We start from the raw sequence: 19,533 nt of genomic DNA, 5'->3' as shown, positions 1-19,533 counted from the left end.
AAGCTCTAGCACATGTGCAACCACATCTAATAAGTTTGATATAGTGCATGCAATATATATTACAGACCTAAAATCATATACATGGGTCATTCGATTTCAAGTGAACCAAGGCAATTTTCCTCTCTGTTTTTAATTCGTTTGAGATTTAGTTTTTTGGTAAATAGTGTGTTAAAGAATCCAAAAAATGTGAAGAAAAACAATTCTAAATACTTTACTTTTCTTAAAATGAATTTTCAAAGTTTTGAAAAAATGCTAATTTCTGTGTTGCATGTCTTTACTTTTCTCCTCATAACTCAGACCAGAACCAAGATAGAGAAGCGGTAAAAAACACCATTCCACTCCGAACTGTACAGGCTTCCACAAGAGTATATTTGTTAATATTTTTCCCATGTGGACTCAAACGCAAAAAAAAAAATCAATATTATATAAAATTTTCCAAAAATGTGCCTCCTCTGCACCTAAGCCACATCTGTACCAAAATTCACATTGGGATCTCAAAGGGATCATACATCAAAACATAACTACAGTGGGGGAAAAAAGTGTGTAGTCAGCCACCAATTGTGCAAGTTCTCCCACTTAAAAAGATGAAAGAGGCCTGTAATTGACATCATAGGTAGACCACAAACTATGAGAGTGAAAACAAATCCAGAAAATCACTTTGTCTGATTTGGCAAATTATGGTGGAAAATAAGTATTGGTGGCTGACTAAATACTTTTTTTCTCCACTGAATATGAACAGTGTCTAATTGAAAATCTTAAATTCTGATCTTTTCAGCCTGTGGTCTAAAAGTGAAGAGTCTATGTTTTTTAAATAACCAATTTATGATTTTTAGATATTATTACATTATTATATTATGTTACAGTTTAAAAGCAGGAGAGGACAGAGGTGTATAGCTGGAATGATGTGAAGCTGGAGTGAGGAGAAAGCTTTATTACAGCACAGATGCTGAGAATAAACAGCTTGAGCAAGACTCTTCTGCACAGTATGAAAACAAGAAAAACTTTTTAAATGTATGCCATCACAAGAAAGATTTTGGAGTGGAAGCTGAATGGCACCTTTTTGCCACTTCTCATGGCAAAGGTGTATGTGGTATTTTAGGAGGCACCTTGAAACGCTTTGCAGCTTGACATAGCCTCCAGAGGCCACATTGAGACCAAATCTTAATATCCATGCAACTTTTCAACTGGAGTGAGAAAAATATTCATAACATGCCATTCATGTACTGTACAAACCAGGACTATGAAGAATAGGAGTGTTTGTTAAAACATCGGATACAGAAATACACATATATACCAATAGAAATATATGACGTGCATTCACCAATATTATATACCTACAATATAATGCACGATTCCAATAAATATAATGAGCATAATTTTATTAAATCATAAAAACATCATACAATCATAGTACAAGGGAAAACAAAAACAAATGGAAAAAGAACGAGATGACACAGGGACTATACACTTTTTGGAATAAGCAATGAAATAGGGCGCACTACCAACATATAAACCTAGTATAAATAAAAAAAAAATATATATACATAAATACGGGGTGCAAGCGAGTGAGAAAACGACCAAATATAACCAGCAGAAAGAAAAGTATCACTCCAGTTATGCACACCACGTATAAAAAATGAAAACATAATGTAGGAAAAAACACAAGATTTTATTGACACACAATATAATAAAACATACTTAAAAACAGAAAGGCAAGGCCCTGTCCATAACACTCAGTAAATACAGAGTACAATAATATATATAACCCATAATAAGTATACTGAAAACCAATGCTATAAGCCTGCCTGTACCCTAGGACTAGATGCAGACCATACGTGGCCAGCTGACAGGACAAACTAACCAACCCAGGCGGATGTATACAAAATCCTAAGTGGCCAGTAAACACCCAAATAGTGCATTAAGCCCGAATGGCTCATGGGACAAAAATATCTACCCTAAGCCAGTAAGGCAACAGGATCCCAAAATAACAGTGTGAGGAAAAAAAAAAAAAAAAAAGCACTGGAACCGCCAGGAAAAACCTCAGAGCACTAGAAGAAGGGGTTACCCAAGTGGTGACCAGAGCGGAGTCCGTGGGCAGCCAGGCAAGCAAGCAGGACAGGGACCAGAGCAGCCCCACGCGTATCGCCCTTCAAGAGAGGGCTTCGTCAGGGGAAGTACCAACATGTGTCCCAAACCCTGTATAAATACCATCCCAATAGATTAGAACAAACGGCCCACCTGTGACTGAGCAAAGAAGCAAAGGGTCTGGATTCCTCTTCCTTCTCTAGAGTCGTCCCTGATGGACCTCGTGTATACTCCGCCTATTGGGAATCACTTTTTCCTCCAATCTAAAGTGGACTCTCTACGTTCTAATTGGACTTTTTTGAGGATTCATCTATATTACGATCGGCGCCTTACTGTGTCTGCGGTTGGATTTGTATAGCAACATGATGGCCTTTATTTATTTGCACTGCACTTTACATCTGCTGATGGAGTGGGCTACTCTAGTGGTAGTTCATTGGGTTTTTATTTACACCCTTCGGTGTTCTTATTAAAATATATGTACTAGATGGTATCAGGATAGGGTTTAGCCTCTATTTGCTGCACTACATACTGTGTACAGGTATTTTTGGCTCATGGGGCATCAGGTCATGATGCATGTTTGACACATAATATAGGGATTCCTCTGGCTCATGGGACATCCAGGTAGTTCTTCACTTATGCTGGCTTTCATCTTGTTAGCTGGTTTGGGCATATGGTTGGGGCTGATCAGCTTCTTTTGGCTGTTCTTTTCTCTTCCCTAGCCCATTGGGCATAGTTCCTGCCCCTACTCTCTTTTGGGGTTGTCCTTTATGCATAAGATAGATTTCGGTGTATTCTACCGGTACATTTGATTCCTCTGTTCTGGCATGGCTGTTATTATCTTTTCAGTCGTCCTTACGTTTCCTTCCCATACTAGTCTGTGTGTAGTATATACATGTATTTTGCTGTATATTTATTCAATAAAGATGGTGCTTATAATGACATTATTTATGCTGCAGACGTGTTTACAATACAATTGTATGGGTTGGATTTGGTTGGTGGATGTTTCTTGGCGTGTTTGTTTATTAAAATTGCATGCCTGTGAGGTTGTCCCCCGGGGGTTGATTGCTGTGTGTGCATGTTTCTTGTCCATTTTGGGCATTCGGTACGCCTTTTCTATTTTTCAGTTTCTTGATTATTTATTTTTATTTTATTTTTTTTTTTTTTAATCTATTTAGTATTTATTTATTTATTAATTTTCTTTATTTTTCTTTATTTATTTTTTCTTAGTTTCTCTTGGGTTTGTTATTTATTTTTATTATTTTTTTTTAGGTTAGCGTTCCGCTGTTTACATCTATAACTAGGGCCTCTGGTGCATAATTGCACTTCCATCTAGCTCCTTCTTCTGTATGTATATGTATGTGTATGCATTTGTATGCATATTTATACATGCATATATGGATATTTTGCCTTGGGACTGATCACCCCTTGGCTGGGCACACTTTTGTAGGCTCCCCGGTTCCGGTTTAGGATCTCTACCATCCTTATTATAACATATATTTTCTTAATACCTCTATCCCGTGTCTGTGCATATACATATATTTTTATAACTATGGGCTTTCCTGTTGCCAGGATTCTTTGTTCCAGCTGTTGCTTCACAGCTGGGCTTTTGGTGCTTTTGCGCCTGTGTTTTTGGCTCTCCTTCAGCTTGCTGTGTGGGTGTGGCTTTCATCGCTCACTCTGACAGCGGCCGCCTTCTCTTCCCCGCCCGGCTGGACGTGGGACTGGCTCCTTATCTCAGCTAGCTCCGGCTGCATTTTGGCTGGCACTTTCATTTCAGGACTTTTTGCACAGTTGCAGCTTCTTTGCTCAGTCACAGGTGGGCCGTTTGTTCTAATCTATTGGGATGGTATTTATACAGGGTTTGGGACACATGTTGGTACTTCCCCTGACGAAGCCCTCTCTTGAAGGGCGATACGTGTGGGGCTGCTCTGGTCCCTGTCCTGCTTGCTTGCCTGGCTGCCCACGGACTCCGCTCTGGTCACCACTTGGGTAACCCCTTCTTCTAGTGCTCTGAGGTTATTCCTGGCGGTTCCAGTGCTTTTTTTTTTTCTCACACTGTTATTTTGGGATCCTGTTGCCTTACTGGCTTAGGGTAGATATTTTTGTCCCATGAGCCGTTCGGGCTTAATGCACTATTTGGGTGTTTACTGGCCACTTAGGATTTTGCATACATCCGCCTGGGTTGGTTAGTTTGTCCTGTGAGCTGGCCACGTATGGTCTGCATCTAGTCCTAGGGTACAGGCAGGCTTATAGCATTGGTTATCAGTATGCTTATTATGGGTTATATATATTATTGTACTCTGTATTTACTGAGTGTTATGGACAGGGCCTTGCCTTTCTGTTTTTAAGTATGTTTTATTATGTTGTGTGTCAATAAAATCTTGTGTTTTTTCCTACATTATGTTTTCATTTTTTATACGTGGTGTGCATAACTGGAGTGATACTTTTCTTTCTGCTGGTTATATTTGGTCGTTTTCTCACTCGCTTGCACCCCGTATTTATGTATATATATATATTTTTTTATTTATACTAGGTTTATATGTTGGTAGTGCGCCCTATTTCATTGCTTATTCCAAAAAGTGTATTTTCCCACTGTTTTGGTGGGATTTTCCATACTGGGCTGCACACGTCCTATTTGGGACTAATTGATAGTATTGCTCTGGAACACTGACTACTGAGTGGGTGTTCTGTTATTATTGCTTCTTTACTTTACGGCTGTTCTTTGTGACACCACTTGCTGGGTGGGTGTTGCTGCATTATTTTTTCTGTTTTTTTTACGTTTTTCCATATATCTCTTCTTTTTACAGTCTACATTTTGGATTTTCTACCTGCTGGATATGGATTGGGACTCCCGCGAGGCAGCCTGGCAGGCCCAATCGGCCAACATCTTTATGCCTGGGGATGCTCCGGTACCGGATTCTGATTTCTCTAAACTGTCCACAGATTTAACATCGGCCCATAGATTGGGGATTAGACTATGGTGGAACATCCGTAGTCTAGAAGAATACCTTAGGTTGAATATTGTCCCTCGGGGCCTTAGGGTTCCCATTTATCCAGCGTGGGAACCTTCATCTGCATTTCGGACCACATGGGAACAGGGCCTATTGAAATGCTCGAGCATCATCATGAACATGCTGCTGGAACATGACAGGGAGTTATTATTTAACACTAAGATCAGGGTTAAGGATCTGGAGGGTCAACTCCTTAAATTTGATGATGCTAAGCAAGTCCAAACTTTCAGGGCTAGGCTCAAGGAAAATTTAGATAAATATGAAAGGGATATTGTCAACAAAAAGAAATCTAAGTTTTCCAGGGACCGCTCTGATTTTGAGTCGGCCAGGGCATTCCAATGGCGGCACCAGGGCAACCAGAGACGGGCGCCTCCAGTTCAGAGGACCAGGATCCAAGCACAGGAGTCTACTAGAGGTGCAGACTTCACCTCAGAGAGTGATTTTTTATCTTCGGCGGTAAGCGAGGTAGACGTCGGATCAGAAGGGGCCGTAAGCGCCGTCCCAATGTCACCACGAATAACGAGATTTGGGGGACGACGACCACAGATCCAGAAATCACACAGGAACCGTCGCAGATACTAATGGGTCCCTCTTCCGGGGCTGTCTCGGGACCAATGGTGGCATCGGATAATTTGTTGCAGGTCATTAACCTTTCTGATCATGTTCTTTCCGCTACAGAACTGAGAGTTCTTCAGAGGGGTTTGACTTTCTCCCCTTCACAAACCGCGGATAAGTTCACTTTAGTTAAGGACTTGTATCTGTATTGCAGGCACCTGGTTCTTCGAGTCTTACACAACAGGCCCCAGACTATGAGGGATCTCGACCAGACGGACCAGCAGGTTATGCAGGATCTTTTACGACTACTCCAGGAGAACGAGTCGGGTGGAGGTAGGAATCGGTTTCCATACCGCAACAGGTCTATCGTGGCACCCCCTTTTTCTCTAGTACCATCTGTCAGGGTTTTCTTCGAATTAACTAAAAAAGACATCATGTCCATGCCCTTAAGACCATTGCTTCCTTCCAATTTGAGTAGGGAAGAAAAACGGGCTTTGTCTGACCTCAAGAACAATGATTTGTTCTTGATTAAAGAAGCGGACAAGGGGGGCAATGTGGTCCTTTGGCCACATACCCTCTACTTGGAGGAAGCCAACCGGCAACTAGGGAATCAGAGGTTTTACAAAAAGCTTCCATCAGATCCCTCGGCTGTGTTTGGTGCTCGCCTTAGAGCCCTTCTGGAGCGTGCCAGAGACCTTGGTATCATCAATCACCAAGAATTCCAGTTCTTGTGGGTTGAATGCCCCATTACGGCTACATTTTATATGTTGCCCAAGGTCCATAAGGACATCCGCAAGCCACCGGGCCGGCCGATTGTGGCCAGCATCGGCAGCCTGTGTGAGAAAGCCTGCATCTATGTGGACCACTTCCTGCAACCACTAGTTAAGAACTTACCATCCTTTGTGAAGGACTCGGCACACTTTATTAATATCTGTCGCTCTTTGAAGCTTCCGTCAGGGGCTATTTTGGTGACATGTGATGTCGAGTCACTTTACTCCAACATTAGTCACGAGGATGGTATAACGGCGGTTCTATATTTTCTGGATTTGGTGGTACACTCGGACCGCATGCATGACTCTCTGGTGGTGGACCTTCTAGACTTCATCCTGAGGCATAATTACTTTCTGTTCGACAGGACATACTACCTACAAACGTCAGGTGTGGCCATGGGTGCCAGATGTGCGCCAGCCCTGGCAAACCTATTCTTGGGATGGTGGGAGGCCACGGTCATCTACCCGTCATCGACTTTCAGGAGTAGGATTACCCATTGGTCACGATATATCGATGACGTTTTTTTCATCTGGGTAGGCACCATGGAGGAATGTAGGAGTTATATTGAGTCCTTGAATATGAATACACATAACATTCTATTGACTTACTCTATGTCGTCCTCCGTAGCCACGTATCTTGACCTACAGATTAGGATTGAAGAAGATGGTTCCATCTCCACCAAGCTGTTTCGGAAGCCGACGGCCACAAACAGTCTTTTAGACTACAGAAGCTTCCATCCACAGCACACCAGGGATGGAGTGCCCGTTGGGCAATTCCTGAGAGTGAGAAGGAATTGCACATCCGATGTGGACTTTCGAGCGGAAGCACTAAGGCTCACGGATCGTTTTAAGGAAAGGCACTACCCGCACAGAAGTATCTCTACTGCTTTCCAACGAGCAAGACTCCACACTCAGGATTCCCTATTGCTTGCGTCTAACAAGGTACGTGATGATAAACCTAGGTTTATCACGGGCTATAATAATAACTGGGGTGGCCTTAAGGCGATTTTGCGCAGGCATTGGGACATTCTGACGACGGACCTTCAAACTGCTGATGTGGTCAGTGCACAACCCCTATTGGTAGCTAGAAGGGCCCCTAATTTTAGGGATATACTATCTAGGAGCCACTATAGGAGACGGACTGTGAGTATCAATCGGGGCATTAAACTCCGAGGTTCGTTTGCCTGTGGTGGTTGCAGCATTTGCCCGCATATGGGGACCACAAGAGACTTTTTTGTTCATCCCCAGAATGGTAGTCGGCACAGACTTCTTTCATACATAAACTGTAGGACTACATGCGTTATCTACGCCCTTATTTGCCCATGTCAGCTTATATATGTGGGTCAAACGTCGCAGGAATTGCGACGGAGAGTGCAGAAGCACTTCTCCACCATTAATCTGGCTTCCAATGATGCATCCAAGGGTAAAGTTCTCACCCCTGTGGCGGCCCACTTTCTTGCTCATCATGCGGGCAGGGTTACCCATACCAAGGTGGTTGGCCTGGAGCATGTCCTTGTCTCTAATAGGGGGGGCCCACTCAAGCCATCCCTGTTACGCCGTGAATCCCGTTGGATTTTCAATCTGTCTTCTGTTACCCCAACAGGTCTCAATGAAGAACTCCTTTTTACGGGCTTCCTGGGATGAGATCTGTCTGGTTGGTTATCTCATGGTTTGGTGCCTCTTTGGACTGGATGGGTCTGGATTCCTCTTCCTTCTCTAGAGTCGTCCCTGATGGACCTCGTGTATACTCCGCCTATTGGGAATCACTTTTTCCTCCAATCTAAAGTGGACTCTCTACGTTCTAATTGGACTTTTTTGAGGATTCATCTATATTACGATCGGCGCCTTACTGTGTCTGCGGTTGGATTTGTATAGCAACATGATGGCCTTTATTTATTTGCACTGCACTTTACATCTGCTGATGGAGTGGGCTACTCTAGTGGTAGTTCATTGGGTTTTTATTTACACCCTTCGGTGTTCTTATTAAAATATATGTACTAGATGGTATCAGGATAGGGTTTAGCCTCTATTTGCTGCACTACATACTGTGTACAGGTATTTTTGGCTCATGTGGCATCAGGTCATGATGCATGTTTGACACATTATATAGGGATTCCTCTGGCTCATGGGACATCCAGGTAGTTCTTCACTTATGCTGGCTTTCATCTTGTTAGCTGGTTTGGGCATATGGTTGGGGCTGATCAGCTTCTTTTGGCTGTTCTTTTCTCTTCCCTAGCCCATTGGGCATAGTTCCTGCCCCTACTCTCTTTTGGGGTTGTCCTTTATGCATAAGATAGATTTCAGTGTATTCTACCGGTACATTTGATTCCTCTGTTCTGGCATGGCTGTTATTATCTTTTCAGTCGTCCTTACGTTTCCTTCCCATACTAGTCTGTGTGTAGTATATACATGTATTTTGCTGTATATTTATTCAATAAAGATGGTGCTTATAATGACATTATTTATGCTGCAGACGTGTTTACAATACAATTGTATGGGTTGGATTTGGTTGGTGGCTGTTTCTTGGCGTGTTTGTTTATTAAAATTGCATGCCTGTGAGGTTGTCCCCCGGGGGTTGATTGCTGTGTGTGCATGTTTCTTGTCCATTTTGGGCATTCGGTACGCCTTTTCTATTTTTCAGTTTCTTGATTATTTATTTTTATTTTATTTTATTTATTTTTTTATCTATTTAGTATTTATTTATTTATTAATTTTCTTTATTTTTCTTTATTTATTTTTTCTTAGTTTCTCTTGGGTTTGTTATTTATTTTTATTATTTTTTTTTAGGTTAGCGTTCCGCTGTTTACATCTATAACTAGGGCCTCTGGTGCATAATTGCACCTCCATCTAGCTCCTTCTTCTGTATGTATATGTATGTGTATGCATTTGTATGCATATTTATACATGCATATATGGATATTTTGCCTTGGGACTGATCACCCCTTGGCTGGGCATACTTTTGTAAGCTCCCCGGTTCCTGTTTAGGATCTCTACCATCCTTATTATAACATATATTTTCTTAATACCTCTATCCCGTGTCTGTGCATATACATATATTTTTATAACTATGGGCTTTCCTGTTGCCAGGATTCTTTGTTCCAGCTGTTGCTTCACAGCTGGGCTTTTGGTGCTTTTGCGCCTGTGTTTATGGCTCTCCTGCAGCTTGCTGTGTGGGTGTGGCTTTCATCGCTCACTCTGACAGCGGCCGCCTTCTCTTCCCCGCCCGGCTGGACGTGGGACTGGCTCCTTATCTCAGCTAGCTCCGGCTGCATTTTGGCTGGCACTTTCATTTCAGGACTTTCTGCACATTTGCAGCTTCTTTGCTCAGTCACAGGTGGGCCGTTTGTTCTAATCTATTGGGATGGTATTTATACAGGGTTTGGGACACATGTTGGTACTTCCCCTGACGAAGCCCTCTCTTGAAGGGCGATACACGTGGGGCTGCTCTGGTCCCTGTCCTGCTTGCTTGCCTGGCTGCCCACGGACTCCGCTCTGGTCACCACTTGGGTAACCCCTTCTTCTAGTGCTCTGAGGTTATTCCTGGCGGTTCCAGTGCTTTTTTTTTTTCTCACACTGTTATTTTGGGATCCTGTTGCCTTACTGGCTTAGGGTAGATATTTTTGTCCCATGAGCCGTTCGGGCTTAATGCACTATTTGGGTGTTTACTGGCCACTTAGGATTTTGCATACATCCGCCTGGGTTGGTTAGTTTGTCCTGTGAGCTGGCCACGTATGGTCTGCATCTAGGCCTAGGGTACAGGCAGGCTTATAGCATTGGTTATCAGTATGCTTATTATGGGTTATATATATTATTGTACTCTGTATTTACTGAGTGTTATGGACAGGGCCTTGCCTTTCTGTTTTTAAGTATGTTTTATTATGTTGTGTGTCAATAAAATCTTGTGTTTTTTCCTACATTGTTTTCATTTTTTATACGTGGTGTGCATAACTGGAGTGATACTTTTCTTTCTGCTGGTTATATATGACACAGGGACTAATCACAATATACATAGTTCATAATGGCCCATATAAAAGATATCATGATTATCAGTACTGAAAATTCTATATATATATAGGTAGGGGACACTAGAACATATAAAAATACATATACGGTATGTAGATACCCACAGGATTGAGTGTAACTAAAGGGCAGTGTGGCTCAACATTAAATTATTACTCTATTGAGCTAATGTGCAAAAATTTGCAGTTAAAAATAGGTTTATAGGGGTCAAAAAATATCATCATAATACAAAAAAGTTATTTTAGGGATAAGACCCATAGACCAAAAGTGTCTTAGTGCAATACAGTGCAAAAAAGCTTATTCAGCTATAGTATGCATTATTGTGCCCAATGTAAATAAGAGCCAACAGGTAATAAAAGGTATCACCATATCAAAAACTACACATAAATTATAATATTAGTAAGATACCCTAATATGCCCATATATCTATGTCTCTCATTAATAAACATATATTCTAAGGAGACAAAATGTCATAAGGACAAAAAGATAAGTGAAATCCAGTGGGATACTGACCATATAAAGAGCCCCGTGGCAGCCCACACCTGCCTGATGGGCGTTTTGCCTGAGCTTTGACGATGGAATAATCATGATATCTTTTATATGGGCCATTATGAACTATGTATGTTGTGATTAGTCCCTGTGTCATCTTGTTCTTTTTCCATTTGTTTTTGTTTTCCCTTGTACTATGATTGTATAATGTTTTTATGATTTAATAAAATTATGCTCATTATATTTATTGGAGTCGTGCATTACATTGTAGGTATATAATATCGGATACAGGAAGCAGAACCCATCGAAGGGACTCAGAAATACTACACTGTCGTTACATGTAGTGAAACAGAAATGAAAACAAGGATTTTTTCATTCAGCAATGTGAACTTGGCTCTATCTGACCTGAGTGTACCTGTGCTTGTATTTGTCCTGTGGGTATCTAATCCTGTCTGTCCTGTGTGAACCCGGTCTTCTTTGTCCGGTGAGAACCTATGGTTCCCTTCCTGTCCCCAACTGCAGTTGCATACCTGTTCGCACCTGCAGTTCCCTGCCTGTCCACACCTGTGGTTTCCTGCCTGTCCACACCTGAAGTTCCCTGCCTGTCCACACCTGTGGTTTCCTGCCTGTCCACACCTGCAGTTCCCTACCTGTCCACACCTGTGGTTTCCTGCCTGTCCACACCTGAAGTTCCCTGCCTGTCCACACCTATGGTTTCCTGCCTGTCCACACCTGCAGTTCCCTGTCTGTCCACACCTGTGGTTCCCTGGCTGTCCACACCTGTGGTTTCCTGCCTGTCCGCACCTGCAGTTCCCTGTCTGTCCACACCTGTGGTTTCCTGCCTGTCCACACCTGCAGTTCCCTGTCTGTCCACACCTGTGGTTTCCTGCCTGTCCACACCTGTGATTTCCTGCCTGTCCGCACCTGCAGTTCCCTGGCTGTCCACACCTGTGGTTTCCTGCCTGTCCGCACCTGCAGTTCCCTGCCTGTCCACACCTGTGGTTTCCTGCCTGCCCACACCTGCAGTTCCCTGCCTGTCCACACCTGTGGTTTCCTGCCTGTCCACACCTGCGGTTCCCTGCCTGTCCGCATCTGTGGTTCCATACCTGTCCGCACCTGCAGTTCCGTACCTGTTCGCCCCCATGGTTTCCAGTCTGTCCACACCTGCAGACTGGAACCTCTCTTGCCAATAACCTAGTTCTCCCTGAATCTGTTCTGGTCCATTCTGTCTGAACTGGATTCCATACGTTCCTGTTGCTGAAGCCGTACCTGCCAGTACCTGCCTGTATAGCAGTTGCAACTGCCAGCACCTGCTTGCCTACATAATCAGTCGTGTCTACTATCACCTGCCTGCCTGTGTACCAGTTGTACCTGCCAGCACCTGCCTGCCTATATATCAGCCATGTTCCAGCACCTGAATGCCTATCAGCCATGCCCACAAGCACATACCTGCCTGTATATCAGCTGTGCCTGCCAGCATCTGCTGTTCCTGTATTCCTGCTGTGCACACTAGTGCCAGCTGTTCCTCTATACCACCGTGCCTGCCAGCACCTGCTGTTACTGTTTTCCTGCTGTGCACGTTAGTGCCAGCTGTTCCTGTATACCAGTTGTGCCTGCCAGCACTTGCTATTCCTGTATACCAGGCAAACCTGCCAGTGCCTGCATACCTCCTTGTGGATCAGCTGCTGCCTGTCCGAGTTCTGTACTGGAGAAGAAAGTCCTACGTTGGGTACCCCATACCTAAAGCGGAAAATGGGCAAGGGTTGTTTATATGACACCACTCCTTTCAAATGTTATGGGAATGGAAAACAAGGGATTTCTAACTAAAAACCAAAACAAAATTTAAATGTAAACAGTAACTATCATTTTAATTTTTATTTCATGAATCAATAGTACACATGAAAATAAGAAACTTTGTGAGACAACTTATCAGAGAAATCTGCTTCTTTTTCTGCCAGAATTAATCAGTCGCTATCAAAATTCGCAATTCTAAGGTAAAATCTGTGAAGACTGATTGTTACATTACTGAGATAGGAGATGAGAGCTGCTACTGATGACATTCTATCTAGATAGAACGGAGAGGCGTCGGGAGGAGCTCTGTCTCTAGTCTCTCCCTCCCATACACATAGAATCCCCTATCTCAGTAATGTGAATGTGTCTTCACTGAATATAGATTTTACCTGAATTGGGAATTTTCATAATGACTGATCATTTATGGCACAGAAAGAAGCTGATCTCTTAGATAAGATCACAAAGTTTCTTATTTTCAGCTGTACCATTGATTTATGAAATAAAGACTAAAATAACAATCATTCTTTAAAAAGATCTGGCACTCCTTGTGGTGTTGAAGGGAACAATCTTTAATGGTGTAATCCAGAAAAATAACGTTTCGGTCTACTTTAGACCTTCATCAGATGAATTGCCACATATTGACGAATGGAGTATAGATCAAGCGTTGAATGACACTGGTGTGCTCTGACACCCCTGGGAGGAGAGAGTGAGTCTATCACATATTCCCTTTTGTTTTTAGGCAATATGTCAGACACTAATAAACACACTGCATAGTTGCTTTTATCCATTTGCATGTAAAGAACAAGGAGCCTCTACCATGTCTTATGTGGTGGTAATGTTGAAACAATAATTTTGTTGATATCCCATTTACGGTACTTTTAAATTCGTTTAACCATGGCATTTGGTTCATTATTAATAAAATCCATCTTCACTTACATTACCTAACTCATCTTTCCGAGATAAATCTCTTCTGATCTATAACTTGTTCTATCATCCAGATAATTTGGGTGGAATTATCCATTTACTACAAATTGCTATAAAAGATGAATCTTGCAGCATGTCCTGATTTTTTTTATTTCTAATAACATGAAAAAGTAACCACTTAATTATGTTATTACTATAAATCTTATAAAAGTAATGTACATAGGGAAATAAGAGGCACCATAAAAAATATCAAAATGTCCAACCACTAAAGTGTCTGGTTTAGCCACCAGAATACCTTGACATGGGGTTTTTTTGTTCTCCTTTTTTCCCCAATAACCTTTTCATGACCATTAGGTCAATTCAACACATCCATATTTGCAAGCAATGCAGATCTTCTGTAAACTAAAGTCTGGAGTCTTACCAACTAATAGCAAAGAGTGTGAAATAACGTGGGCTGCCCTTCACTCTATAAGTAAGTGACTACAGCCACATGGGGCACTTCTATGGTGCATACAGTATGCCTTTACTTTTTGCAATACATATATATTTTATGCGTCTCAGCATTTACTGTAGTAACATTCCAATTTCCTCCGTTTAGGATTTACAGCATTTCATTTTTTGAAACATCTGATTCATGACTAAAACTTTTCACAATGATGAATGTGTTGAAAATGAAAATATAAAGACATAGGTCATATATAATACTAATGAAATATATTACATCATACCTGCCAGCCTGCAGCACGCCCGATATACTGAAAAGGCCAAAGTCAGTAATCACTACTTTTCCATTGTCATAGAAAACATTTTTTGATTTGAGGTCTTTATGTAGAATGCCCTTGGCATGGAGATATCCCATTCCCTAAAATAAAAGCAAACAAATGTAATTTATTGATTACTCCTGGCGTTTACCAAAGAAAAAAAGAAAAAATTCACATTGTTGTTGTTAAATTCAACTACGGTAAATATATAAAAAAATAATGGTAAAACTGTGCAATCTGAGGTATAGGTCTAGGGTTGTAGCTAGTGGGTGCAGAGGTAGCAGTCACACTCTAAGAGTCGCAGAGATACCCTTTTCACATATTCAGACATTGCTATCATAGTGTAAATGGTACATACATGGTGTGATCAGAAGCTTGATACTATGCTTTGTGCAATTCAGCTGCATACCACAAATGGTATGCTTTTATGATCATATTCATCCTTTAGCATGTGCTTTACACACATTTTTTTCTCTCGTACCTATAACATGACTACCCTTCCCATAGTCTTGCACCGACTATTACTGCAGTCAGTTGCCACCGATCTATTTTCTCAGGTGGTACTTACAGAACTTCAGTTTTTGGTGGTGCACTGCCAAGTCTCCTGGAGGAGAAATGATTTAGTCATTTTCTCCATATTTCTGGTTCTCAACCAGCATGTTGAAACTTGTTCCCCTAACACACTCCACTGGCCAGCAGCTATTCTGTGGACACACCCCAAGGGCCTCTGCTGCGCAGGTTAGACCCCCTACGTGAAAATGAACACCATAGAGCCTTTGGGACCTTAAAAATGGAATGGCTACTGCCTAGATTGTCCATGATACCACTTATGTTTTGACAGATACATAAAATAAAAATCCTTTCCTTTTTTAATTTTAGCATGACACTTATAGTCAATAATGAATATAGTTATGGAAAAGAAAAGTCAGAAATAGTGTTGAGCATTCCGATACTGCAAATATTGGGTATCGGCCGATATTCGCGGTATCGGAATTCCGATACTGAGTTCCGATACTTTTGCAATATCGGATACCGGAATCGAAGGTTCCCATAATGCAATGAGCCAGTTTGATTTAATTCAGCCAATGAGGAATCATTAGAAGTGTGAGCACATCCTGTTCTGAATGTTAGGCATGTAACTACTGGCATGGCTGTGATTGGCTGCTGAAATGATGTCATGATGCACTATAAAAGCCGCCGCCACCATTTTGGGTTCACTCTGCTGTGAATTCAGTTAGGGACAGGACGCTGCTGTTCTGACTGAGGGATAGTTTGAGATGGCGATTTGCTTCATTGTGCTTTACCCATGTTAATTTAGCAACCGCTGTGTGAGAACCTTGTTTTTGCCTTGCAGTGCTGTTCATGGCTGTCTGCAAGGTCTCTGTGTGAGTGCAGCTCACACTGTAGTCTGTTCTGCAGCCACAGCTGGTTGTAGTCAGCTCAGCGTGTGCCACTGCCTCATACTGTTCCATTGTCCTTTTCTCAATTATTGCTGCCTGCTGCACATTTTTCCTGATTTATCCTATTAGTGGGTTTCTATCCGTATCCTGCTGGATTGCGGAAAAACACTATATAGGAGTATATGGAGGAGCTTTTTCTGGCCTTGCAGCGCTGTTCACGGCTGTCTGCAAGGTCTCTGTGTGAGTGCAGCTCACGCTGTAGACTGTTCTGCAGCCACAGCTGGTTGTAGTCAGCTCAGCATGCGTCACTGCCTCATACTGTTCCATTGTCCTTTTTTCAATTAGTGCTGCCTGCTGCACATTTTTCCTGATTTATCCTATTAGTGGGTTTCCATCCGTATCCTGCTAGATTGCGGAAAAACACTATATATGAGTATATAGAGGAGCCTTTCTGCAGCCTTGTGCCCTGCAGCCCCAGCCAGATTAGTATTAGCCTATTTTTTGGAGCCTCATCTATTGCATTGTAGGTTACCTTCCTGCATTGTAATTGCTACAAAACAAAAAATTTGTAGGGTGTGTACCTTCTGCTACCCATCCGGGTCCAGTGCCATCAGCTGGTTCTCGGCAGTGTCTTTGGCTCTTGTACCTTCTGCTACCCATCCTGGTTCCAGTACCGTCAGCTGGTTCCAGGCAGAGCCTTTGGCTTAGGTGCCTCCTTCTCGGTATCCGAGTTCCACCAACGTTTGGTGGTCCTTGGTAGTGCTTTTTAGCACGGTTACCTCCTGCTTAGTAACCGAGTTCCAGTACCGTCAGCTGGTCCTCGGTAGTTCCATTGGCTCTTGTACCTTCAGCTACCCATCCGGGTTTCAGTACCGTCAGCTGGTTTTCGGCAGTTCCTCAGCCTTCTTGTATCTTCTGCTACATTTCCAAGTTCAAGCTTTTTGAAATGGTTTTTGGCAATCACTCTGGATCTCCCTGACGACGACCCTAAAGACAACGACCCTGAAGACCACCCCAAAGAAGATGACGACCCCGGAGACGACGACCCTGGAGACGACGACCCTGGACACCACCCCCAAGAAGACGACGACCCCGGAGACAATGACCCTGGAGACGACGACCCTGGAGACGACGACCCTAGAGATGACCCCGAAGAAGACCAAGAAGCAGAAGAACAAGAAGTTGCAGAACACTAAAATCAGAGCAAAGATATTATCTAAATTATAAGCAGAAGAAGACTAAGCAGTGTGAGTCCATTCCTCCTCGTGGTGCCCCTGGAAAAAACCTGCTGCTGCAGGCCAAACTGAACACGGACAAATCCTGTTGTAAATCTTTTGTGACAGGCAGAATGGAAGGTGTAATCTTCAAACTTTTATAGATAACAACTACAGGAATGCCTGTCACAAATAAGAATATGATGGAGAAGAATAAGAATATGAAGATGAAGGAGTAAAATATGAAGAAGAATAATAGTTGAATAAGAAGAATATGAAGAATGTAAAAAAAGAATAATAGGAAGAAGGTGAAGAAGTACATGAATAAAGTGAAGAAGTTGATGAAAAAGATGCTGCTGCTGAGGATGATGAAGAAGAAAGTGTGGGAGAAGTAAAAAGGAAGGTGAAGAGCATGGAAGGAGTGAAACATAAATATCTGACAAAATATAAAAAAGCTTAACATAGTCAATATCTTTGTAACTCCGAACGTCTTAAAAAAAAATTAAGAGAAAATAAACTTAGGCACTCAACTTTGCGGAATTTTATGATTTAATGTAGTCATCAAATTAAACGTTTCGGCCACAATAGACGGCCTTCTTCAGTAACAATGTGCAGGGTTAGAGATATGTGTGAATGACCGCATGTAAAAGTATCCCACATCAGCACTGTAGCAGAGTGAATCTGCAGGGAAGCAAAATGTTCAAAGACCGGGTAACCGGTAATGCATGGGAGCCCAGGTGGGCGGCGTGCCGGCGTGGCAGTCAGAGACACGGTATCCACCGCTAGTCACTGAAGAAGGCCGTCTATTGTGGCCGAAACTTTTAATTTGATGACTACATTAAATCATAAAATTCCGCAAAGTTGAGTGCCTAAGTTTATTTCCTCTTAATATATGGTGTTGGACCCTACTTGGGCACCTCTTCGGGTAGTGCATACGGTGTTGTTCTTAAAAAAAAAATAATTCCTGCTATTCCATTTGATTGGGCTAAACCTCTATGCCTTTAATGTCTTCTCCACCTCCCTGAATACATTCTACATTATCCTTAGCTGTTTTCCTTCATGTAGAATTAACCTACAAGGAAAGAAAGGGTTTATTTTAATTCCAATATTTTTGTCCCATTGACTTGCATTGGTTTCCGGTATCGGTATCGGCGATATCCAATATTTTTTGGATATCGGTAAATCCAATCCGATACCAATATTTTCAGATATCGGAAGGTATCGCTCAACACTAGTCACAAATGTGCAATAAGTTACAGCAACTGCTTGGGTGAAAATCCTGAATATAACAAAAATAGTCTGGGCAATGCTATGTCAAGTCACACTTTCCACAGGAACAAGGACCAGATATCCCAAAATTGTGAAGGGCCCTTCTAATTAAACACTTAAATCAAAGACATATCATGTCAATATGCTTTAAGTGATGCAAAACTACTTAAAAAGAAACAATAACAAAGAGAAATGCAACATTAGAGACATTTTGGAGATAACAGGGAGTAGCAATAAAAGATAAATGTAGGCTTGAATTAAATAGGACCAGAAACCCACGGAGACTAGACGGAGGTGGACATGACTTGGGGATGGGTGGACTGAGAACTCCTGCAGCTTTTGTTTGTATTGCGGTGTAGATTTTAAACAAGAGTGTTGTTGCTTTAAGAGGAAGGAGTTTAGATGTTTGTGCCTGGTGTATTACTGTGAGGAGGGTGGGGCTTATATAGGGGAGGCCACTCTGGCTCTCCCTCTTTCTCTCACAGGATGAACAGAAGGAAACATGTCTGCAGTTTCAGGGAGTATAATACTGGGGTTATCACTTCACATTATAGCTGATAGGAGTACATTCACCTCACACATCATGTATTAGAGTAGTATCAGCTCCTACATCATATATGGGATCAATTTTACCTCAGAAATTCATGTAGCCGCCATGTTCCCTCATGTGTACCTCCCTGCAGACATGGCTGATATACTACTCCACATTCATCATGTATTAGTGTAGTCTCAGCTCTTACATCTTATTTGGGAGTAATATTACCTCAGAGATTCATGTAGCTGCCATGTTCCTTCATGGGTCTGTTACAAGTTGTAACAGGATGGTATATATACACCGTATATATATGATGGTAAGAGGCTGCACTTCATGTCTGTGCATTGCATGCTGCTGTGTGCTGATTCCCTCCCCATTTTTGGAGTCTGGTGGCCTGTATGTGACCTCATCTCTGCTACAGTACAGTCTAATGATACTGGGTGTACAGATCCAGCATAACCAGATGACTCACTATATATATGTTGTGATGGTGCGATATGCTATGTGGGTATCATTTTGTGTATATTTCTATTTTACTTATTTTCATGGTGTTCTCTTGTAGAAGGAGTAATTTGCTAATTGAATTGAATGGCTGTTCCTGCCACCTGATATCAGCCCCCACAGTATTGTATTGTATGCTAATGACATGTTGACCTAAAGGTACTGTCACACTAGACGATATCGCTAGCGATCCGTGACGTTGCAGCGT

At 42.1% G+C, this 19,533-nt stretch overlaps 1 protein-coding gene across 1 annotated transcript in view; it reads right to left on the bottom strand.

Moving 5' to 3' along the window:
* The window catches only part of KSR2 (kinase suppressor of ras 2), an 869,756-nt gene that overhangs the window by 146,000 nt on the left and 704,223 nt on the right, over window positions 1-19,533 (bottom strand). Inside the window, exon 16 of the mRNA XM_069754628.1 lies at window positions 14,374-14,507. Coding sequence (XP_069610729.1) covers window positions 14,374-14,507 — 134 coding nt within the window. The remainder of the gene's footprint in view (window positions 1-14,373; window positions 14,508-19,533) is intronic.

Source organism: Ranitomeya imitator, chromosome 1 (genome assembly GCF_032444005.1).
Source record: "Ranitomeya imitator isolate aRanImi1 chromosome 1, aRanImi1.pri, whole genome shotgun sequence".
In the NCBI taxonomy this organism is placed as follows: Eukaryota; Metazoa; Chordata; class Amphibia; order Anura; family Dendrobatidae; genus Ranitomeya; species Ranitomeya imitator.
Note: the sequence above shows the minus strand (reverse complement) of the source record. Positions and strands in the feature narration are given on the sequence as shown.